Source organism: Fusarium venenatum (assembly GCF_020744135.1).
Source record: "Fusarium venenatum strain MPI-CAGE-CH-0201 chromosome Unknown EDB82scaffold_3, whole genome shotgun sequence".
In the NCBI taxonomy this organism is placed as follows: Eukaryota; Fungi; Ascomycota; class Sordariomycetes; order Hypocreales; family Nectriaceae; genus Fusarium; species Fusarium venenatum.
This window is the reverse complement of record NW_027072131.1, coordinates 218,907-240,086: the sequence shown is the minus strand read 5'-3', so window position 1 is coordinate 240,086 and position 21,180 is coordinate 218,907. Positions and strand designations below refer to the sequence as shown.

At 45.6% G+C, this 21,180-nt stretch overlaps 10 protein-coding genes across 10 annotated transcripts; 5 read left to right on the top strand and 5 right to left on the bottom strand.

Moving 5' to 3' along the window:
* Window positions 1-166: 166 nt before the first annotated feature.
* EDB82DRAFT_446957 (cytochrome P450) lies at window positions 167-1,980 on the bottom strand. The gene is made up of 3 exons (XM_025726232.2): window positions 1,578-1,980; window positions 650-1,526; window positions 167-598 (listed from the first exon to the last, which is right to left on the bottom strand). Exons 1-3 carry the CDS (start codon window positions 1,944-1,946, stop codon window positions 297-299), a joined length of 1,548 nt encoding a protein of 515 aa, XP_025580819.1. The 5' UTR covers window positions 1,947-1,980; the 3' UTR covers window positions 167-296.
* A 206-nt stretch (window positions 1,981-2,186) lies between these two features.
* Window positions 2,187-4,692, top strand: EDB82DRAFT_462790 (fungal-specific transcription factor domain-containing protein). Its single transcript, XM_025726231.2, has 4 exons — window positions 2,187-2,385; window positions 2,438-3,254; window positions 3,308-3,559; window positions 3,621-4,692. Exons 1-4 carry the CDS (start codon window positions 2,243-2,245, stop codon window positions 4,602-4,604), a joined length of 2,196 nt encoding a protein of 731 aa, XP_025580818.1. The 5' UTR covers window positions 2,187-2,242; the 3' UTR covers window positions 4,605-4,692.
* EDB82DRAFT_525934 (uncharacterized protein) lies at window positions 4,632-4,997 on the bottom strand (the record flags this gene model as incomplete). The annotated part of the gene is made up of 2 exons (XM_025726230.1): window positions 4,632-4,847; window positions 4,896-4,997. 2 exons carry the CDS (start codon window positions 4,995-4,997, stop codon window positions 4,632-4,634), a joined length of 318 nt encoding a protein of 105 aa, XP_025580817.1.
* A 456-nt stretch (window positions 4,998-5,453) lies between these two features.
* On the bottom strand, window positions 5,454-6,838 carry EDB82DRAFT_462785 (uncharacterized protein; the record flags this gene model as incomplete). Its single annotated transcript, XM_025726229.2, has 2 exons — window positions 5,454-5,843; window positions 5,896-6,838. 2 exons carry the CDS (start codon window positions 6,836-6,838, stop codon window positions 5,497-5,499), a joined length of 1,290 nt encoding a protein of 429 aa, XP_025580816.1. The 3' UTR covers window positions 5,454-5,496.
* Window positions 6,839-7,243: 405 nt separating this feature from the next.
* On the top strand, window positions 7,244-8,739 carry EDB82DRAFT_557266 (Homogentisate 1,2-dioxygenase; the record flags this gene model as incomplete). The annotated part of the gene is made up of 4 exons (XM_065609697.1): window positions 7,244-7,311; window positions 7,371-8,123; window positions 8,169-8,170; window positions 8,231-8,739. The coding sequence occupies 4 exons, from the start codon at window positions 7,244-7,246 to the stop codon at window positions 8,737-8,739; spliced, it is 1,332 nt and encodes a 443-aa protein (XP_065463733.1).
* A 626-nt stretch (window positions 8,740-9,365) lies between these two features.
* On the top strand, window positions 9,366-11,373 carry EDB82DRAFT_462783 (amino acid/polyamine transporter I). The gene is made up of 6 exons (XM_025726227.2): window positions 9,366-9,598; window positions 9,655-9,725; window positions 9,787-9,900; window positions 9,953-10,045; window positions 10,101-10,792; window positions 10,844-11,373. Exons 1-6 carry the CDS (start codon window positions 9,497-9,499, stop codon window positions 11,320-11,322), a joined length of 1,551 nt encoding a protein of 516 aa, XP_025580814.1. The 5' UTR covers window positions 9,366-9,496; the 3' UTR covers window positions 11,323-11,373.
* Window positions 11,374-11,569: 196 nt separating this feature from the next.
* EDB82DRAFT_502686 (fungal-specific transcription factor domain-containing protein) lies at window positions 11,570-13,977 on the top strand. The gene is made up of 4 exons (XM_025726226.2): window positions 11,570-11,766; window positions 11,825-11,850; window positions 11,913-12,503; window positions 12,553-13,977. The coding sequence occupies exons 1-4, from the start codon at window positions 11,712-11,714 to the stop codon at window positions 13,504-13,506; spliced, it is 1,626 nt and encodes a 541-aa protein (XP_025580813.2). The 5' UTR covers window positions 11,570-11,711; the 3' UTR covers window positions 13,507-13,977.
* Window positions 13,978-14,119: 142 nt separating this feature from the next.
* EDB82DRAFT_557257 (molybdenum cofactor biosynthesis protein F) lies at window positions 14,120-14,987 on the top strand (the record flags this gene model as incomplete). The annotated part of the gene is made up of 1 exon (XM_025726225.2): window positions 14,120-14,987. The coding sequence occupies exon 1, from the start codon at window positions 14,172-14,174 to the stop codon at window positions 14,985-14,987; it is 816 nt and encodes a 271-aa protein (XP_025580812.1). The 5' UTR covers window positions 14,120-14,171.
* A 466-nt stretch (window positions 14,988-15,453) lies between these two features.
* Window positions 15,454-17,135, bottom strand: EDB82DRAFT_567459 (glycoside hydrolase superfamily). The gene is made up of 4 exons (XM_065609853.1): window positions 16,924-17,135; window positions 16,459-16,868; window positions 15,946-16,406; window positions 15,454-15,891 (listed from the first exon to the last, which is right to left on the bottom strand). Exons 1-4 carry the CDS (start codon window positions 16,992-16,994, stop codon window positions 15,763-15,765), a joined length of 1,071 nt encoding a protein of 356 aa, XP_065463732.1. The 5' UTR covers window positions 16,995-17,135; the 3' UTR covers window positions 15,454-15,762.
* A 1,939-nt stretch (window positions 17,136-19,074) lies between these two features.
* EDB82DRAFT_476590 (isoprenoid synthase domain-containing protein) lies at window positions 19,075-20,350 on the bottom strand (the record flags this gene model as incomplete). Its single annotated transcript, XM_065608069.1, has 4 exons — window positions 19,075-19,163; window positions 19,356-19,483; window positions 19,542-20,032; window positions 20,063-20,350. The coding sequence occupies 4 exons, from the start codon at window positions 20,348-20,350 to the stop codon at window positions 19,075-19,077; spliced, it is 996 nt and encodes a 331-aa protein (XP_065463731.1).
* Between the last annotated feature and the right edge of the window lie 830 nt (window positions 20,351-21,180).

Here is a 21,180-nt window from a genome sequence, read left to right as displayed (position 1 = left end):
TCACTAAGATCCTTACGTGTATTGACAAAAGGAACACAGACCAGTAGTTTCCAATCTTTCCTCCGCAAGAACCGAAGCCCATTACAAGTCAATATAATTCGAGCCTCTTTTGACAGGGAAATAAAATGTCATCTCGAAGAACTGGATCTAGAGTTTGGAATTACATGTTAAATCAACACTGTAACTTCAATTTTACTACTAAGCAAGTAACAATACACAAGACAGTAGGATCCCCCATAGCTTCACAAAAGCTCCTCAAATCAACCACCCATACAGTTGGCCTACTCTATTGAAACCTACAAAGCCTTCTTCAGATCATCAGGGCTTCTCGGTGTGAACGTAGCCTTGTATCTACGCGGCATCGCGACAAGACTTGTAGGATCCAAGTTACCACGAACAGGGTGACAATCGACATCATCAAATTGCTCGATCTTGACACTGTTGAGGAGTCTCATGTACAGTAGGTACAACTCCCTGTTCGCAAGCAAAGAGCCTGCGCACATGCGGTATCCAACACCATAGGTGAAGAGTGGAGCCTCGGGTTGCTCGAGCCAACGTTCGGGGCGGAAGTTCTCAGGGTCAGACCAAACATGTTCATCTGTAAATTGTCAGAAAGATTAGAGGAGAATGCGAAGAGCTGATGACTTACCCATGTTGCATGCCCATGCGTTGAGGAAGACCACAGTCCCCTTGGGAATTGTAACACCCTCGTAAACGATGTCGCGAATCGAAGCTCGCGGCAGAGCAAGTCGGAGCACAGTATAGTATCTCAATGACTCCTTGACCAAAGCGACGACATAATCGCACTTCTGGTCATCATTGACATCGCACATAGGCTCTTTCTGATTGAAGAATTTGCCGATCTCAGATACTGCCTTGTCTTGAATCTCGGGATGTTGACTCAAATACGCAACGAACCAAGCGACAAGTGTAGTGACAGTGTCCAAGCCGCCCGAAAGCATGGTGAGACTGATTGATGTGAGTTCGTCTTTGTTGAGCTTGGCTTCCTTATCCATGATGACGTTGGCCTGGATGCAAGGTTTGGAAGTACCATTCTTGATTCTCTCATCCAAACCATCATTCAAAGTAGTGAGGTACTTGTCACGTCTGTTCCTCATCTCCCTCGCCTTGGAAGAGTGGAAGTTGAATGGGTTCAGGCGGAGCAATGGAATGTAATCTTGGAGATTACCTGTCGTCGATCTGAACCGACTGATCTCTTCCTCAACGTGTGTAATCTCAGCGAACATGTCGTCCTTCTGGCTCTTGAGTCGGATGCCCCAGTTGAGAGTCAATGCTAAGGAAAGAGATAGGCGCTGGATCATTGGCATGGGATCTACAGGCGTTTTCCCGCTGTTTCCGTATTCGATCAGCTCTTTAATGAAGTCGCGTGTTTCGACGTCAAGATGGTCGACATAGGTTGCCACTGAAGGTCGATTGAGGGCGGAGGCGGCGCCCTTGCGACGACGTTTGAGAGAGTCACTGTATGGGGAAGTGCCGATTGTGGTTCCAGCGGTATCCGAGAGAACCTGAACGGGTTAAACATCAGGTTTCAGAAGCAATGGAGTGGTGTGATTTACCTTGTGAAATGTGTAAAACTCTGGTCGAGAACTCAAAGCTTGTGCATTAGCACCAAATATGTGCCTCGCAGCAGCAGCGCTGTTAACTACGACAATAGGAATATTGCCCAGCTGGATCTGATAAACTGGCCCATACTTCTTCGCCCACTCGCGATATTTCTCGGAGGCGTTGACTCTGATATCTCGAATGTTGCCAATCAAGGGCAACCCCGAAGGTCCCCCGAGATTGCTGATTCGTGCGTTGTGACGCACCAGTTCATTGATGAAGATGTAGATTAAAGGTGCGATAAAGAATGTGATGAGAATAGATTGGCCCTTGTTTTCATAGACCTTTTCGTTGAGGGACACATGTAGATTTGCGATTGTCATGTTGGATGGGATAGATTAACTTGCGTTGTTTGTTGTTTGCAGAATAGTAAATAACTACACCATGATACCAGCTGATTCATATATACATATCACGATTACCGAATATTTCCAGTTTCCCATTGAAGACGTTCATAGTGGAGCCAAGACGCTAGCTCAAGTCTCCATAACACCAAAGTATGTAGTGTTGACGCTGACTCGGAAATTCGGAAACGCTTCCGAAACCTCTGCTTAACCATGACCCCTCAATCGCCATTCTCATTCTTCGGAACTTAACTTTTTTGCGTTGACTTACCGCCATGGATCAACAGACTGCACCAGCAAAAAGCCCCAGTCAACCGGTAGTGAAGGGGAGGAAGCGGAATGCTGCCGATATAGAGTCCATTCCTGAGACAGTGGGGGCTGGACGAACCAAGAGGGGCAAGTATACCTCTGTTGCCTGGTGAGTATGGTACCAAGAATTATGATACGGACAAACAGGTTGACACTATTAGCGACGACTGTAAAAGAAAAAAACTCAAATGCATACCTATAGCAGATAACAGCAATTGTGAGCGATGTATCTCAGGTGGTTTGGTGTGCACTCTTGGTACAACTCCTGCCCAACCACCCAAGGAAAAGTCAGACAAATACATCCGGAGTCTTAACTTTGAGCTCTCACAACTTCGTCAGCAAGTCTCAGACTTGGTAGTTGTAGTACATGAACTCAAGGATCAGAACAATCGACCTCACAATCCCTCAACAATCTCACCAAACACGCGCGACAACATCGTCACTCATTCGCCAGCAAGTGCGCGTAGCCAAGTTCCACGACAACCCCAATTTGTTGGTCCAACGCAATCAGCGTTTGGAATCCTCGTCGGCGAACGTTCACTGAATCGCATAGGAGTGCCAAAGTTTGACTCAATGCCCCCAAGTGGTGTACAATCTCCTGTTGGACTTGAGACTGGTAACCCAATCAGTGATTTAGATTTCTGGAATTCATGTACAGCGAACGATGTAACAAGGTTTTTGGTCACGTTTCAGGAAGAGGTCGAAAGTGTGTATCCATTTATCGATATCGGGGAGTATGTCGCGCAGAGTAAAGAGATTCTGCAAATTCTTCAGGGAAAAGGCTCTCTGGAAGATGAAGAAACATTGTGTAGTAAGGACATTACACTTGCAAAAGTTGCAATGGCTACAGGAATTGTGTTGGATGAACCGAGCAAGATTGAGCTGACTACCGCCATCGTTGACTCTGTGGAGACGAATATCTCCAGCATACTCAGCCCGCAAGTTGACCTCAAGGAGATTCAGTTGCTCGCAATGCTGGTAAGTGTTACAATTCACCGCCATGTCTCCAAATCTCCTCCTAACAGTCACAGAGTATATACTACTTTCACTCAGGTGAAGAACTTCTCGCCTGGCGCACAATCGGCATCGCCGCACGTGAAGCCCTGGAAATGGGCCTTCATCGCAAACGTAGCTTGCTAGATAATTTCAAGGACTCTGACTCTCGCAGGTTGGCCACAAGGGTTTTCTGGTGTGTGTACGTTTTGGACCGAAGATGGAGTTTTGGGACAAGTTTGTCATTTGCTTTGGTGGACAAGGATGTTGATCCAGAGTTACCAAAACCAGTGAGTCTCAACAGGAATGCCAATAAAAAGTTTGTCTGATCCATCTAACGGATTGATACAGGATGAAGAATATCTCTATCTGCAGTGCATGGTTGGTTATGGCCAACTGTGCTCGAAAATCTGGGAAGCCATTCCACCATTTGGGTCTGCGTCACAGAGTATACCGGATGATACAGCTACAGCGTTAGACATGCAAACACAAGACTGGTTAGAATCCATTCCCTCCCATCTGAGACTTCGGCATCCACGTTTAGGTCTCGCTCCTCGCGCACAGCCCAGACTTCCCCATCGGCTCAGGGCACTTCTTTACCTCCGTGGGAACTACGCTCGAATCTTGATCTATCGACATCATCTAATGAGCACAGCCAGTATCGCGGCTAGCCCCCAAACTGCATGGCTAGTAGTCGACATTGCACAGGATACTATCCAAGTTCTGGTTCATTTGCATTCGACAACAGATATTTATTCACGGCAGCAGAGTGCGTTCAACTATTTTCTGCTTAGCGCTTTGGCTGTCTTGTTCCTGGCTGTTTGTCACGCACCGGAGACGTTCTCTGCGCCGAGTAGACGAACCTTTTCTGATGGTGTCGACCTTGTGAAAGGACTTTCAAGACACAGTATCGTCAGTAAGCGGTTGTGGAAGAGTATCAGGGGAATGGTACCAAGGATTAAAAGCTTTGGTTTCCCTACAACTCAGGTTGAGAGTCAGGGACAAAGCGAAGGAGATGGAGTAGAGACGGGCGACTCTAATGGTCAAGTTCCTCTAGCACATCTGAGTACAGTTGCTGAAGAGCAGATGTCCATACCAGCGGTGGATAATGGAGCTTTTTCTTTTGGCGATATAGTGGTTCCCGAGGGAGACTTGCTGAGTTCTGTACCCGACATGTTCCAGATGAGGAATGATCTGCTGGATCTTTTCGATGCAATTGGGCAAGGTCAACAATTCCTACAGCCTGTTCCTGGCACATTCACAGATGATGAGGAGTTCGCCACGGCTGCAGAGGAGGGACAAGATATATCAATGCGCTTCCAAGGGCTAATTTAATTATTCATTGCTTTGGTCAAACTTTATCTAGATTACTTCGTTATTAAAGTAGATCATGGCAAATCCCTGATTAACGCCCTTGGCAAAAGTCTTCAATTCCAAGTGCGCCTCGCATTGAGTATCGTAGTAGTCGAAGTCTGCCTTGGAAGAAAACGTAGAAATGGCAACAACGGTGAAACCTTGGGCACGTTCATCGGGGCTAGCCTTTCCAGCTTGGACCGAGGTGATGTAAGGTTTTCCTTCCTAGGATTCTGTCAGGACTAAACTAACGGTTGTGTCAATTCGAAATACCTTGACGGCTTTTTGAGACATCTGTTTGTAGAGATCTACGAGGTGCTGTTGGTCATTCTCAGAGGGGACTTTGAAGAGGGTGACGCGGGTAACCGGCGACATGATTGATGGCTTGAAGTTGGTTGGAAATGCAGGTTGATTGGAAACAAGTATGAATGAGTTTCGAGAACGAGCTGTCTTGAGATTATACGCGGTCCAATCGATTGGGGGTTTTATATGAGCAGATACTCGGAATATCGTCTTCATTTCCGGAAGTAGACAGAATCCCGCGTGTCCACTTACACAGCCATTCCCGAACTCACTTTCGGGCTCGGATCAGCAAGGATAAACAATTTCAGATTCTAGTGCCGGATTATTACGGTTTCAGAAGTAAATTCCTTGTATGTATATTTCTTGTGCAAGTGTCATGGTGGTAACGGCATTTTGTCCGATCTGATCATGTGATTGAGACGATCCTGTCTTTATCTTTTTCGTAACAATGAGTACAACAGTTTATGGTGAAGAATGTTTTAACCATCATGCTGTTTTGAGTTTTTGCAGAAACAATCATAACAATACTCTCAATACAATTGATGGCTGTAGTTAACCCCAGTCCAAGTCTCTAGTCCCTCGACACAGCAGTTAAGATAGTACCTGAACATTCTCCGAAGCCGACAAGCCCATCCTCATTTTCCCCCGACCAACCAGTGATGGTGATAGTATCGCCGTCCTGGACAAACTTACGCTCCTCGCCGCCTTCCAGCTGGACGAAAACCTTTCCTCCTTGCGTTTGCTCAAGAAGACTTCCCTGTGTGCCCGGTTCGAGACCAGAAATAGTTCCCGATCCAAGCAAATCTCCTGTGCGCATGTTGCACCCAGATATAGAGTGGTGAGCAAGCATTTGGGGCCACGACCACAGCAGATTCTTGGAACTTGTACGTGTGATCTTCGTCGTGTGACCTTGGTTGGCTGCTACAAGTTAGCATTGTTCTGTTTACTATGACGGATAACCATAACTTACTCGTGAGCGAAACTTCGAGATTGATATGGAGGATGGGATCCTTTCTCTTCTCGTCTAGATACTTCTGTAGTGGCGTCTCGTTCAATAGCCCCTCACCTCTGAATGGCTCAAGAGCATCGGCTAGAACAACCCAAGCGCTGATGGTTGTCCCAAAGTTCTTCGCATTGAATGGCCCCAATGGAACATACTCCCACTGCTGAATATCTCTCGCACTCCAATCATTCATAAGAACATATCCAAAGATATATTCCTCTGCATCTTCAACAGCAATTGAAGAACCAAGCTTATTACCTTTGCTGACAAACATACCGAGTTCCAACTCGATGTCCAATCTGGAACAAGGCTTAAAAACAGGGTCTTGTGATTGAGGGTTGGGAAGTACTTGGCCCCAAGGCCTTTGTAGAGGAGTGCCAGATACAACAACAGAGCTTGCACGACCGTGATATGCGACTGGGAGATGGCTGTAGTTTGGCTGAAGTGCACTGGCCGGACCCCGAAACAAGGCACCCACTGTCTGCGCATGGTTACGACCAGCGAAAAAGTCGGTATAATCTCCAATGCTAAGTGGCACGTGAGACCTGACTTCGCCAAGTGGCATCAAGGCCTGTTCTCGTAAATGTGCATTATCCTTGAGAATATCGGGGTACGGTGTATCTTTGCGAAAGACATCTTGAAGATAAGCTCTTGTAGCACGATGCACCGGTCTTCCGAGGGCAGCAAAGTCATTCAGTGTTGATTGCGAAAACACGTCAAGTTTCTCGGCTGAGAAGTCAGATAACTTCGAAAAGCCATCATTCCGCGCAAATACCGACAAGTCAAGGACTTGCTCGCCAATAGCAACAGCTGGACGAGGTGTCGGCTGGTTCGAAGTTGAGACTATACCAAAGGGGAAATTGGCGAGAGAGAAATGACTCTTCGCGGGGATTGGAAGCCAAGATGACATTATGAGAAAAAATCTGTTATTGGTTGATGTGGAAAAAAATAAAATTGATTGGTTTGTGAGGGAAGCAGACGACGGGAGCGACTGCTGATACTTTTCCAAGCATTGAGTTTCTTATTCAATGCCATTTCTTTCACATGAACTGTTGCAGGCCGCAACGTATTAAAGTTAATTCCGAAGTCGTTGCGCTATTAGTGTTCGGAAATGTTGGTGCCATTCCGAATATTCTGGTGGGTCAGTGATTGGGAATCATAGCTCGGAAACCCGGACTTGCTCTGCAGTCGGTTAAGACTGGGGCAATATGGAGGCCCAAATGAATCAGTCTGTATATATCTTATCTGATTGACTCGCTATGCCAAAGAGGAATTAGAGCTTGTTCATCTTGTTTTCCAAAGCCAATTAGTGACAATGCCTATTACCAATTTTTCCACCTCTGAGAAGTATACTTATTTGAATGGATTTGATTCATTCCACGAGTAGGTGGCTTCTCTTCGTCTGTCTAGACAAAACCATTCTCTAACTGATTAACCCCCAGATCAGAGGCCATTGAGGGTGCTCTGCCCATCGGCGCCAATTCTCCACAAAAACCACCGTACGGCCTCTACGCCGAGAAACTATCCGGTACAGCTTTCACCGCTCCACGACATGAGAATCGCCAAACCTGGCTCTATCGTGTTCTTCCTTCGGCCTCACACTCGACGTATCAGCGCTTTAGCGATGCTTCAGAACCAATTTTGAAAGCAAAGCTGAACTATATTCCCCAGCAGCTGCGATGGGATCCTTTTGATGTCGATGAGAAAGTCGATTGGGTGAGGGGGTTGAAGCTAGTGTCCGGTGCAGGTGACCCTACGCTGAAAACAGGTATCGGAATTTACGTTTTTACCGCTGGTAGGGATATGGACGAGAGAACAGCTATGTACTCCTCTGATGGTGAGATGCTTGTTGTCGCACAGCATGGCGTATTGGACATACAGACTGAGCTCGGACGCATCTTGGTTCGCCCTAACGAAATCGCAGTGCTTCCTCGTGGTATTCGATACCGGGTCACTCTCCCAGAGGGTCCTGTTCGTGGATACATATTGGAACTATACCAGGGGCATTTTCAGCTACCTGAACTGGGTCCCATTGGGTCTAACTGTCTCGCCAACCCTAGGGACTTTCAGGTTCCTGTGGCGAATTTTGAAGAGGACACGGTATCGACCTGGACCATCTTGAACAAGTTCAATAATGAGCTTTTCGTGGCACAGCAGGGACATACACCATTTGATGTGGTGGCTTGGCATGGAAAGTAAGTATTTTGTCGAGTCTAATTGTTCAAGCTGACACTTTACAGATGTGAGTACTTAGCTCGATACGTGTTTGTACAGGGTATATGGACATGACTGACTCTCCCAGTTTACCCCTACAAATACGACCTCGGTCGCTTCTCAGTCATTGGTAGCATCTCTTTCGACCACCCAGATCCATCTATCTATACCGTCCTTACGGGACCATCTGATCACCCCGGGACAGCAATTGCCGACTTTGTAATTTTCCCACCTCGATGGCTTGTCCAGGAAGACACATTCCGACCACCATGGTACCATCGAAATACCATGTCTGAATTCATGGGCCTGATTTGCGGTCAATATGACGCCAAGACAGGAGGTGGCTTTCAACCGGCTGGGGCTAGTCTACACAACGTCATGACGGCACATGGTCCAGATGCTGATTCGTTCGAAAGAGCGAGTAATTCGGATTTGAAGCCTATGAAAGTTGGGGAGGGAAGCATGGCTTTCATGTTCGAGAGCAGTTTGATGCTTGGAACCACTGACTGGGGACTTGAAACATGCAACAAGGTTCAGGAAGACTATAACAAGCACAGTTGGGAGGAGTTGAAAGTGCATTTCAAGAGGCCATCATGAGACTCTGAAGTAGGACTTATAACTTGCGAGACAGTTGTATTCATCCCTGAATGTACCTACAAATCTATTTTCAACGTGCACCACAATCATTGTACCTGGCTTATTATTTGCAAAAATATTGTGAGTATCATTATCATATAAAGACAAAGTTTAGGTGATTAACATCTCTTTGTCTTGTTATTCTTTCTTGACAGAGGCAACGAATAGCATATTTGTGACTAGATAACCGCCAATTGCGTATCTCTGTTTAGAGCCAGTGACACTGAGGCTTTACAAATACCTAGAATATTCACCGTATCGCTTACCATGGATTTATTTTCTCACCTATTCTGCGCCTCTGCACTCCTGATATACCGCAATTGCACAAACCTTACCTCTGTATCACTAGGAGCCGCAACGTCCAGCTTTCTACAGCGTAATGAATTAAGTAATGCTACAGTGAAGTATCTGGCCTCTGCTTCCCTGATCTCGGAATGCTTGAACGGAATCTCACTGCTAAACGCGGGGTGAGCCATGTGGTGGTGGCCCTGCCAAACTCTTTTCCATTTTAGCGTCGATCGCCACTCGCACTTTTTTTCTTAATCTGGCTAGCCTGGTCTGGGATTGCCGACTCAGCCGTATAACAGATTGAATGGCAGACATGATAAGAATACGCAGGACGCCTTGTTAACACATAAATTGCTGGAATCCGGGAGGAAACAATCACTCTAATTACTACACACGCATCTACAGCTATTGCAACAATCCATTGCTTATCATGACAAACGAGACTTCCTACGCGGATACTGAAAAACATCTGGGCGAGCAAAGCCCGGAAAGTCAGAACCTGGAGCGTCTTGGCTATGCTCAAGAAGTCAAGGTAACAGGAGATTTAATCCTCGGATTACTGTTTGAGGCTAATCCACTCGATTTCAGCGCAGGTTCTCCCTGCTTGCCATGGTTGCGACATGCGTCAATCTTATGTGCACATGGGAAGCCCTATCCAGGTATGTGTGTTCCTTCAAATTCTTTTAACCCTTGTCTTACTAAATATAATCGTTACGGCAGTACTCTTGCCGCTGGTCTGGTGAGCGGAGGGCCTGTATCCCTTGTTTACGGATCCATAACTGCCTTTCTGGGATCTATCTGTGGCGCCATGTCGCTTGCGGAGCTGGCATCCAGGTGAGATATGCAAAACCACGATATCTTGAACTGTGTAACTTACAGTGCAAAGCTTCCCAACCGCTGGTGGACAGTATCATTTCGTCGCTAAATTGAGTCCACGAGCGGCAAGACCGCTTTTAAGTTGGCTGGCCGGTTACATTTCGTGAGTTATGAAGAATAGCGAGAAAGAAATGCTAGACTGACAGGAACACCACTAGAACCCTTGGCTGGATTTCACTCGCCGGCAGTGCCCCCTTCCTAGCCGGGACTCAAATACAAGGTCTAATTGTCCTCAACTACCCCGATTACGTCTTCGAACGATGGCACGGAACAATGCTTTTCTGGGCAATCCTGATCTGCTCTGCCGCTATCTGCATCCTTTGCAACAACACACTTCCTCTCATCGAAAAGATTACGCTGGTGTTCCACGTCGAATTCATCATCATCATCGTCGTCAGCATGGCTGTCGTCTCTCCGACCAAACATACTCCCGAATTCGTATTTACAACTTTCGAGAATAATTCCGGGTGGATAAATGACACTGTTGCATGGAGTATAGGTCTACTTAGCTCATGCTACGTGTTGATTGGCTACGATGGAGCGACACATTTGAGTGAAGAGATGGATAAAGCTGAGACTGGTGTCCCAAGAGCTATGGTTGGTTCGATTTTGGTTAATTGGCCACTTGGATTCGCATTTCTCCTCGTCGTTTTATTCTTCATGGGGGATGTTGCTTCGGCGCTCAATACCCCCACCGGCTTCCCCATCACTCAGATCTGCTATAACATGACGGGAAGCAAAACTGCAGCGACATGCATGGTTAGCGCCATCACTGCGATGGCGGCTCTATCCACCGTCCCGCTCGTTACCTCTGCAGCTCGTGTTATGTGGGCTTTTGCGCGAGATGGAGGTAAGAATTCCGACACACTCTATAGGAAGCATCTTTGATACGGATAAACAGGACTACCATTTTCACAACACATTGCGAAGGTTGATAAACGTCGCGAGATCCCCACTGTATCCGTTCTCGTTGTAACATTCCTTCTTATTTTGCTTGGTCTTACCAACATTGGTTCCACAACTGCCTTCAATGCCATCCTCTCGCTTGCAGTTGTTAGTCTGCAATTCACCTACCTAGTTCCCATCGTTCTTTTGATATGGCGTCGTTTATACCGGCCCGAAACATTGACCTGGGGACCATGGCGCTTGGGCAAATCTGGCTTATTCATTAATATCTTTGCCGTTATTTACCTGACCTTTACATGCATTTTTCTTTTGTTTCCTCCATTTAGACCTGTCAGCGCGGCAAACATGAATTACGCTTCTGTAGTTCTTGGAAGTGCACTCCTGTTTGGCTGTTTCTATTGGCCATTAAAGGCGAAGCGGAGGTACATTGGTCCACTGACACACAACGAGGTATTAGAAGGGAGAATTGATTAGAAGATGTCTTTTGTTGTATTTAGGAAAGAAAAATCAACACCCTAAGACGCTTGCTCCTTGTAACATAACCTGACCTAAAAATGTCGTCTCTTATCCAGCCAATGTTTTCTGATAATCCGAGGTCGGGGAAAGACCCGCTTCGTTTACGAACTAACTGAGCCAACCAATCCAAATCTGCTGAGTTATCAGAGATCCCCGCAATGGTCCAATCGGAAATTCGGTTCCGCATTGCGAAGACTGACTTCCCCAACGACAGAAAAGTCATGAGTATTACTAACTGTCCATGTCACAAAGGGAAATGAATTGTTACGGTCATGCAGTGATTTATCTGTCCAAAAAATATATATTTGGATACTGAAATCTCAATTATTCTTGATAGAACTGTGTAGATGGAGCAATCTTCAGCGAAAGCGGGATGGCATAGCAGGTGTGTCAAATCGAGGAGTAAGTCATTTTTAAGGGCATGATTGACCTAACACTCGTATCGCTAATATGTTTTCAGGTGGCTGTGTTACTTGCAAAAAAAGAGTGAGTTTCATGCTCTTCCACATTGGAAGAAAACTGTGATTTAACCTGACTTCTGACACTAGAGGCTTAAATGCGATGAAACAGAGCCCTTATGCAAACGTTGTATTAAGTCAGGACTTGCATGTCCAGGTTATAATAAACCCATCAAATGGTCAACAAAGTACGAAATACATGATGGATCGCTCGGGCCCTCTGATCATAATTCATTAGTCAGTGGTTCCAGCAGTCAACAGGATGCTGTTTTGGACGGTACCATGCCACCAACTCTTTATCATCCTCAAGACGAGTTTTCGTCTCTTCTTACCCATTATTACTCTAATATTTGCCAAGTGGTGTCTTCCTTCGATTCGCCTCAAAATCCCTACCGATCCCTCGTATCGACAATGATGTTGGATTCTCCGATCATCTTCAACTGCGTCATGACAATATCCGCCTCGCATCTTTCTCAATTGGACAGTAGTGGAACAGCACCAATTGTTTTCCAAACAGAGGCCATTTCACATATATCTAAAGACATTGCTGAGATAGATACTGGGTCCAGTGTATGCATTCAATACAACGAGAAGGAGTTCAGAGACCATATTCAGGTTCTCAATACACCCACTGTCAAAGATGAACTTCTAATCGGGATTATTCTTCTTGGCATGACATCTGTAAGTACTAAGATATCAATGAACTATGAGTGACTAATCCTGTCTATAGAGCTGGTATGACCCTTCTTCTTTGGGTCTTTTCCATTTTCATGGTGCACGTCGACTTTTCACTATCTGGATGACTGAAAAGGACTTGACCCAATTGCAACTTCCCTCTTCATGCACTCAACGCCTGATTGTTTCATCAATGGTGTACTGGGAGGTCATGGCAGCCTGCTTGGTTGATCAGGGCTTAGAGGACCTCGCGTATCTCGACGTCTTCCGCACCCAACCTCGCGTATTCTTCTCGTACCCATGTCCTTGGACAGGAGTCGGTATGGAGGTTCTCATACTTCTTGCCAAATGCGTGGCCCTTGTGCGGAATGTTCGAAGTGCACATCGTACGGTTTGCGTTGTCGGCTCGCTCAGTAAGGACTTCGCAATAATTAACCAGGCATCTATACTTATTCGGGAGATCAATGATATCCAGATTACAAGCATTGCTGAGATACAAGAGACGGGAGATCTATCTACTCCTGCAGATCATCTCTACAAGATGGCCCAATGCCATCGACTTGTCGCTCTACTCGAGCTTCACAGGACAATTCCTGAACTAATATATGGAGATATCCAAGATGAACATGACCATCAGCATCAACACTCCCAACAGGTTTTGGCCTTGGCCATCGAGGTCCTAGAAATCAGCGGGAAGATACCTCAAGAGTCTCATACAATTGCGATTCAAACACTCATGCTCTTGTCAGTTGGCAGCACCCTTAGCTTTTACTCAACAACGGACCCGGAGACCATACTAATGTGGAGGAATTTTGTGATGGGAAGACTCTGCAAGTTGTTTCACACATTCAAACTTCAGACAATAAATCGAGCAGCAACTATTCTCAAGGAAGTCTGGTCGCAAATGGACTCAATGGTAGTTGAGTCTGCAAGCTGCTGCAGTCCTATTATGCATATCCATTGGGTGGATGTTATGGTTGACAAGAAACTGGATACAATTCTCGGATGAAACTAAAAGATTGGCTTAAACGCATACGTCTACTCAATTACTACATGTTCAGTGTACTTCGGAATTCAAGGAACGGGATATAGATACGACAAAAGGCAGCGGACTTTCGGGCCTGGTCGAGGCCGAATTCTGGTACACTGTTCAATCCTTTCCCACCACTGTAACTTGCCGTCTCCATTTCCATTCATGTTGCGGGGTTAAAGAACGGGACTATTGCGCATTAATTGAGGTCATGAGCACGGAAGCAGGATGGACAGATAAGTTTGCGTCGAACAGAGTACCATGCTAGTAAGATAGGGTCAGTCATGACTAGGCAGGTGTCCTCGTGTCGTTCAGGAGGGCGAGGCGAGTGGGGACCTCGCACTTTTAGTCTATTTTGAGATTAGTTCATTTTTGCCGTGTCACAGGGTAGCTCCGTACTATACTCCAAGTGTAGATACATCGCTCCACAAGGCGCCCCGGACTCTCTTGGAACTTCGGACTTTTTGCAAGGCACACAGATTAGCATTCGGAATAGACAACCCGAGAACAATTCTTCACAAATTACTACAAACGTCAAATATAAAGTCTTACACCACTGCACCCCCTCATAATCCGCATTACAATATTTCAAAACAAATCATATTTTTCCCAAGCTCTTTCTATAACTTAATCACTTCTTTACCATGCCTTCAGCAGCCATCTCGGATAACCCTGACTTCGTTCCGGTTGCCAAATGGCCTACCCTAGAGGCCATGGCCACCGGTTTTCGGGAGCACCTTATGCCTGCGTCTAGCAAACTACAGGGCCGAACCATCATTCACAAATTTGACAATGGCATGAAAATCTCACATAAGTTTGCCACCGACTCTTTGGAATGGATGACCCTTGAGGGCGAAGACAAAGGCAAATCTAGAACGGCCGACTATGAAGCTTTTGAGGTCCGACCCGATGTTTTCTTCATCGACTTCCTCAAGCCTGGGTACAACGAGGTTGTCACAATGATAGCGGATTTGACTACTGGTCAGGCCATCACAGGTGTCTCGGGGTTCAAAGGCCAAGACACTCAGCGTCGAACGTACACTGCTTTCATGAACGCCACCGCCTTTCAAGACCAACCTGTGCAAGCATTCCCCTTTACTGAAGACCTGATCGGCAAGCACATCCTCTACCGCTACAGCTCAAAGGATGCGTATGAACACATTTACCTCAACAAGGGCACATTCGTTTGGCACTGTCTAGACGGGACCGAGAGAGGTCTCGCCGATGCGGAAGAGTGCAAGATGCTCAAGTTGCGAGATGGATTGTACCTTCTGTTCTGGACTGAGACAATCATGCCTGTGGAAAGCTTGGTTGTGATTGATTTGGAGCATATGCGATCAACGGGGAGGTTCTACTGTTGGGATCCTCAGCCGAGGGAGGCTGTCCATGTCAGTTTTGGGTCGCATGCTACGATTATGGCAGAAACCTCGCCTATGCAGACTTTAATGCAGGTCTCCTAGAAGAAATTGACGTAGTTCGTATATATTATCTCGATGAAATTAACCGGTCGACTTGCAATCGATCATGATCTTGTGACAATGTTACTTAACCTCAAAGCATAACACTTGTAGGATGGCGAGTTCATTAAAGACACACACTATGCCGCGAAGGTAACCACCTGACTATTATGACATTGACTAAACGGGTTGCTTACATTGAGCTTTGGTGAAGCTCACCACGAGTGATAAACAGAGATATGGGAATCTGAATTCGGAGTGAAATACATGTTAAGACGCCATTGGCTTGATTATCTAGTTAATTTGAGCGTGATCGCCAAGAAGACCTGTCTTATCGCAAACACTAGATGATAGTTGCGAGAAAGGGGATCTTGAAGAATCAGGAACACGACCTTAACACATAGACAATATGTGAAATAGCTCAAATACCAAGACTTTGTTTTTTAATCGATAATTACATACTATATAAGTTACCACAGCACGATGTTCAGGGGGTAAAACCTTCAATTAGACATGTCTATAAATACCTCGCCAGAGATACCGAGAAAGTGAGAGAGATCTGTCATCGCCTAACAAGACAATGTCCTGAAACTTGCAGTTCCTATATGCAACTTCAATCATTCTACATAAACAATGGTGAAAATAACAGTGGAATAAAACGATTGTTTATTTACATTGTTTATAGAATATACTTCAAGAATCAAGAAGAAATATCTTACATAAACCACCGTGAACACAGGTTTACCAAGCCCTTTAACTGTTAGTAGATTGCAATATTCTATTGCCCACGAATAGTGTTCAGGGATGAGGTGTAAGATGGCTTCTTGTTAAAGTTATCATCCCAAAGGAGAGCAGAGCCCTCCCCAGGGAATGTGCCAGGAACCCAGGAATACTTGTCCGAAATTCCCTATGAGTTATTAGTATAAGCAAGAAAGTGAACCATTGAATTTGAAACACATACCCAGACAGTAACACCAACGCATCGCTTGACATCCATACAAGACCCCACCATTCTGGCGTAGGCCGCAGCATTGGCCTGGAGCTTCTGCTGGTTGGCGGGGGTGTTCATGCGAATGTCAAGTTCGGTGTAGGCAACGTCGACGTTGAGCTTGGTGAAGCTGTTGAGAACTGAAGCCAAGTTTGCTCGGGAAGGAGTAGGTGTGTTTTGAGTAGGCGTGCTCTCGCTGGTCATGTGAGCCTGCAGACCAACACCGTCGATGCGAAGGCCGTAGGACTGGATAAGTTTGGTGATACGGATAGCTCCTGCAGTCTTGGCACCACCATACTCGAGGTTGTAGTCGTTGTAGTAGAGTTTGGTGGTAGGGTCTGCAGCAAGAGCCATGCGGAAAGCAATGGGAATAAATGCCTCGCCGATGACGCGGTAGAAGACACTGTCGCGGTAAGTTCCATCCTCATTGAGAGCTAGAAGTAGTTGTAAGTCTCTCGTCTTCATCAACGACTTAGTTGAACGTACCTTCATTGACGACGTCCCAGTGAGTACACTTCCCCTTGTATCGACCCATGACAGCATTGATGTGGTCCTTCATGACCTGCTGCAAGGTCTGGTTGTTCCAGTTGCCATTAGCCACCCAAGAGGGTAACTGGCTGTGCCAAACGAGAGTGTGGCATCGAAGCTCCATACCTCGCTGCGTGGCGGCATTGGCATGCTGGTCGGCCGAAGCCCAGTTGAACTGGCCACGATTGGGCTGGATAGCCTCCCACTTCATGGCGTTCTCAGGGGTAATAGATCCAAATTCCCCTTTGGTGTTGAGGACGTTGGTCTCTCCACCGTCATTGCGGACTGTCAGTGCTGTGCCAAAGTACTTCTTGCCAGCAGCCTTCATGGCGGCGTCAAGGCCAGAAGTTTGTCGAGACTCGATATCTCTATTTGCGAACTATGAGTGAATTTGTTTCAAAGTTTTGACATAGGTGAACTCACGGTACAGGGTTTGCTGTCACCAGACCATTGTAGAGGGCCAAGGCCACGGCGGGAAGAATACTGAAACGCATCTCTGCAATCAGCAAGATTGTGTTACTTCAATAGTGATAAAGAGACTGGAGACGTCGCTGGGCAAATCTGTGGATTGTTCTGCAGGCGTGCCAAAGCCTCTTATATCGGAGGCTCAGGTCATGATTCCTTGATCAGTGTTTTGATGAGTCCCGGCTAAATACCTGTGTTTGGGCGTTTCAACAGTCGAGTTACCCCAGAATACAAGGGTCAATAACCGGCTTGGCAGGGGGCAAATTGATTGCAGTACAGGCTAATGTCAGTACCAATAACAGCCAAAAACCTGGAAAAGTGCCGTGTTCCTTGCATGGTGTAGCAATCGACGAATAGTACAGCTGAAGTTTGCGCGGGCAGTAGAGCACTTGAAAATTAAGTCTGTCTGGGATATAGACCAAATTACAGATGTGTGTAGCAGAGATTAATTGTTGTAATTGTTTCATTGCATTGAGCGAGCAAAGTTAATCTTTCTGCAATTTTATTCAATTAATGTCAGCCAAAAACTGTCTAATAGCGGTGTAAATATGAAAAGCCGCTTAAATCAGCAGCCTAATAACAGATGTCCACAACTCCCCCGCAAATGAAGTCATATTGCCCGGCTATTGATCTGAACACTAGAAGCTTCCTTGCCCCGGGTTTGTGTTGCAAGACTTGACGGTTAATTAATGGCCATCACGGAGGACCAGCTTCCGGCCACTGTATGTGGACAAGTGTAGAAGGCTAACCTATCTATTCCAATCTAGCTAGCTTGGTGGATCAACTCTCAGCAAATACGGAGCCATGATTGGTGCAGTTGACAGTCACGTGTAAGGCTACTTGATTGAAGAAAGCAGCTCACCACTTCCTAACTTACAAACTGAAGGCTCGTGAAATCCTTTTTAGTATACTTTATTTTGGGAAAATAGCTGCTGAAAATGACCACAATAATCTTTTCCACATAATTAAAAACTAAGATTGCATGTGATTGTAAACGTGTCACTTTGAACGTTTTAAAGGTTACAGCTTTGAAGCTATCATCCCTATCAAGTTTACACTCGTGACTATTCTCAGACACCTTTATATACCCGATCTTGTTACCCCAGACAGACTTGTATGCTCTAATAGAATGTGGCTTCCATGTTACTTTTGCTCGGCCCCTTCCAAAGTCTCTGCCAGGTAGGTCGTGGATGCGTCAATATCTCAACGCTTGGCATAGCAATTTTGTCAAAAAGAATGGCTTTGACAATGAGCTTTCCGGGATACTCCGGTGTACCTGTAGCCACTGGGTTTCCACAGTTGCCACAAAAAGAGCGCTCCAGACAAACGTCAGCGATGTCTTCACATGCAAGATATCAGAACAATGGTATCAACCTCGAACTTGTTCTCAAAGTCTGCAATTGCAGTAAATGTCTTCATCGTTCCATTTGAATTACTGATTCGAGCCTGGTTTTTATCAGCGACATAGTGAGGCGCAAATACTGGAATAGCCAGTTAGTATTCAAAGAATATGAAATGGGCTAGCAGTAGGCGTGAATCTTGACTTACATTCACCGGCTCGTTAGCTGGCTTAGCTTTCGAGAAAAAGTCAATAAAAATTCCGGAAGTTTCTCTCCCAAATGAAAGACACTAACCAAAAGCAGGACATGGTGTCCTTCTGTAGCTTTTGCGGCAGGGCCACCTTGATGCTCTCACAGTCGCAATAGCCTTCATTTGACATGACTGAGTCTACAGTACGGAATACTTGGTGGATTAGTCTGATGAACGACAAGTTAAAAATGGGTTCAGCGTTATGTATTTGTGTAGTATCTTGGAGTGGCTATTGCTTCAAACAGCTGTCCTAATTGATTATTTTTCCCGTATCCAAGTGGGGACTAATCTAAAAACATGCACAATTTAGTTCTTTTTTTTTTTATTAGAAGCAAATAGATAGAGATCTTCAAAACGAGAAGCATTACTCAATCAATTGCGTGGCGTTCGCGATACGCCATACATGACACTGCTTCTAATACCATGTATACCTGTGATCAAAGACTGCAGCTCAATGGCTTACTATTCCATGAGGCATCATACCAACAGGATTATACTTCCATTACTCATTCGACACTCCTATAGTGGCGGTTCACTCTCCCAAGCCGATCTCCCATAGCCTATACCGCGTGTTGAGTTTGTGAAAGGCAATGTATCCCAGTAGATGGCTGTTCAATAGTTGCAGGTATGGGTTCCTACCCTTGAGCACAAGTCGCACTATTTAAGATATCCCGTCAGCATGTTCCCATATAAAGAGTGGAAGCAGTGACTCCTACGCCCACGTATATAGATTATGAAGTAATGGCATTCATCAAGGCTGCAGTAAGCCCCAACCGCAATAAACAAAATGTAAGACTTACTATTGCGGGTTTTCAACCTCACATCATCGACTATATCTTCAAAAGTAGACCAAGTGTCTTTATCATCATACCATCCTCTGGTATGGATATAATTGTGCTTTTCTCCGGCCTGCTCTTCTTTCCAAAAACTTGATAAGGTCAGTGATACCCAGAGTGAAGGACTTGGATCGATCGAGCTGGACTAACGATAGTATGTCATTTGTGAGGCCAATCCACATAGAGAGATCGGGTATCACCTCCATGAAGCGTGATTTATCACCGCACAGTGCTTTTGGGAATGTAAACCAAGCATAAGCCTCTCCCACACCATCCTTCTCTCGAATGAACCACGCCCAGCTACGCCCAGCCTTTGTTCGCTCAATGTGAGTAAAATCTTCCCTAGCCTGGAGTGCGTTTGCGTTCAGGAAGTTCAAAGAAGCGGTTATAATGAAGTTAGCGACCAAGGGATCCCAGTGTTCAAACACTAAAGTCATGAGGTCCGCCCAGCCCTGTAGCAAAGGTATAGGCTGCTTCTCACCAGCACAAAACCTTTGGTGGAACATTTCGAAGTCATCTGGATGAGTGACAGCTTCATCATCGAGGAGTAGCCCGAGCCAGGAATAGATGCCGATATATGTCTGCACCTCGACAGGATGATGAGGGAAGCATACCTGTCCAGTGGCGTTAGTATCACTCACCTAGGTTTTGTGTGTACGTTATGAACTCACAACTGGATATGTGAAACCTATCTTGAAACATGTCCCTGAATGGGTTCCTTCGTCATACGAGACGCCCGTTCCATTTGCATACAAGCACATTGCTTTCCAAAGAGCGTCATTATTCGTTGGTGCAACGGGCGAATATTCAAGCTCGGTGGTGAATGACGTGATCAGGGGTTTGATAAACGACTTGAGGTCTCTTGAGTCTGTGGAAGGACTTATTTGCTGACATAGATGTCGCTTATATGAGGGAGTTCCTCGATATTTCCAGGAAAGAGTTGATGATGAAATGCCCATAGTAAACAATCTTAGAATAATTCTATTTTGTGGGAAATTCTCGGGATCAAGCTGTCATTAAATGGCTGTCCTTTAGTCAGGATGTGGTTCAAGGTATTCTATGTTGGTAGGAGATTTGCATGGGTAATGATAATAAGAATCTCCATTCAATGATATGGGACGGAAACTCCTAGTTTGGAATACTCTCCGTTAGATTTACTGTATGTAAATGGCACAGGAAAATTTCCACTACTTACAAGTCGTTGTTGGTTGCGCCCAAAACACTCTGTGCTAGGGTTTTTACCATGTCAATCAGGTGGTTCCACCTTAAGTGGACTCCTTTTTTTTACTGCGTATCGCATCTACAGCAGTGAGAACAGCCACTTATCAGGAGACCACAGGATAAGTCGTATTATAATGCTTGTTTCTATATTATAGCGAGAGTTTCACTGGATGCATTTCCTGGCCCAATTTGCAGTACTATTCCCTTCCCTCTGTCCTACAGACCACTCACTCCCTGTGCGTTGGTATTTTTCTTTTCTCTCAATCCTTCTCCTTTTTTCTTTCATGAGCTTAGTTTGATATTATAGAGCAGATACATGTAGATTGTATAAATAAACCACACCCGATTTTCACGAGTCATTTCGCCGGCTTGGCATACAAGGGTCATATCTTCCATTTGCGTTTTATCTGGATTGCTATCAGTCGCCAATTCGTTACCTCACAGTCTTTATAAGAGAAGAAGTTAGAAAACCAGGTGACCCAAATCTGACATCCGCAGTCCGTTGTCGGAGACCAAGTAGTTATCGTGCCTTTATACCACCACATTCCCAATTGCAATCACCCCCTTC

What these genes read in the sequence shown, in the direction of transcription:
- EDB82DRAFT_502686 (XM_025726226.2), top strand. Translation starts at nt 11,712, where the DNA reads ATGGAGCAATCTTCAGCGAAAGCGGGATGGCATAGCAGGTGTGTCAAA. An exon ending in CAGGTGTGTCAAATCGAGGA is followed by an intron (nt 11,767 to 11,824) that starts GTAAGTCATTTT and finishes ATATGTTTTCAG; the next exon opens with GTGGCTGTGTTACTTGCAAA. An exon ending in TTCTTCTTGGCATGACATCT is followed by an intron (nt 12,504 to 12,552) that starts GTAAGTACTAAG and finishes TCCTGTCTATAG; the next exon opens with AGCTGGTATGACCCTTCTTC.
- EDB82DRAFT_567459 (XM_065609853.1), bottom strand. Translation starts at nt 16,994, where the DNA reads ATGCGTTTCAGTATTCTTCCCGCCGTGGCCTTGGCCCTCTACAATGGT. An exon ending in GTGACAGCAAACCCTGTACC is followed by an intron (nt 16,869 to 16,923) that starts GTGAGTTCACCT and finishes GTTCGCAAATAG; the next exon opens with AGATATCGAGTCTCGACAAA. An exon ending in GCGTTGGTGTTACTGTCTGG is followed by an intron (nt 15,892 to 15,945) that starts GTATGTGTTTCA and finishes AATAACTCATAG; the next exon opens with GGAATTTCGGACAAGTATTC.
- EDB82DRAFT_462783 (XM_025726227.2), top strand. Translation starts at nt 9,497, where the DNA reads ATGACAAACGAGACTTCCTACGCGGATACTGAAAAACATCTGGGCGAG. An exon ending in ACATGGGAAGCCCTATCCAG is followed by an intron (nt 9,726 to 9,786) that starts GTATGTGTGTTC and finishes TCGTTACGGCAG; the next exon opens with TACTCTTGCCGCTGGTCTGG. An exon ending in TGGCTGGCCGGTTACATTTC is followed by an intron (nt 10,046 to 10,100) that starts GTGAGTTATGAA and finishes GAACACCACTAG; the next exon opens with AACCCTTGGCTGGATTTCAC.
- EDB82DRAFT_446957 (XM_025726232.2), bottom strand. Translation starts at nt 1,946, where the DNA reads ATGACAATCGCAAATCTACATGTGTCCCTCAACGAAAAGGTCTATGAA. An exon ending in AGTTTTACACATTTCACAAG is followed by an intron (nt 1,527 to 1,577) that starts GTAAATCACACC and finishes TAACCCGTTCAG; the next exon opens with GTTCTCTCGGATACCGCTGG. An exon ending in CGCATGGGCATGCAACATGG is followed by an intron (nt 599 to 649) that starts GTAAGTCATCAG and finishes GACAATTTACAG; the next exon opens with ATGAACATGTTTGGTCTGAC.
- EDB82DRAFT_462790 (XM_025726231.2), top strand. Translation starts at nt 2,243, where the DNA reads ATGGATCAACAGACTGCACCAGCAAAAAGCCCCAGTCAACCGGTAGTG. An exon ending in AAGTATACCTCTGTTGCCTG is followed by an intron (nt 2,386 to 2,437) that starts GTGAGTATGGTA and finishes TGACACTATTAG; the next exon opens with CGACGACTGTAAAAGAAAAA. An exon ending in ATCCAGAGTTACCAAAACCA is followed by an intron (nt 3,560 to 3,620) that starts GTGAGTCTCAAC and finishes GGATTGATACAG; the next exon opens with GATGAAGAATATCTCTATCT.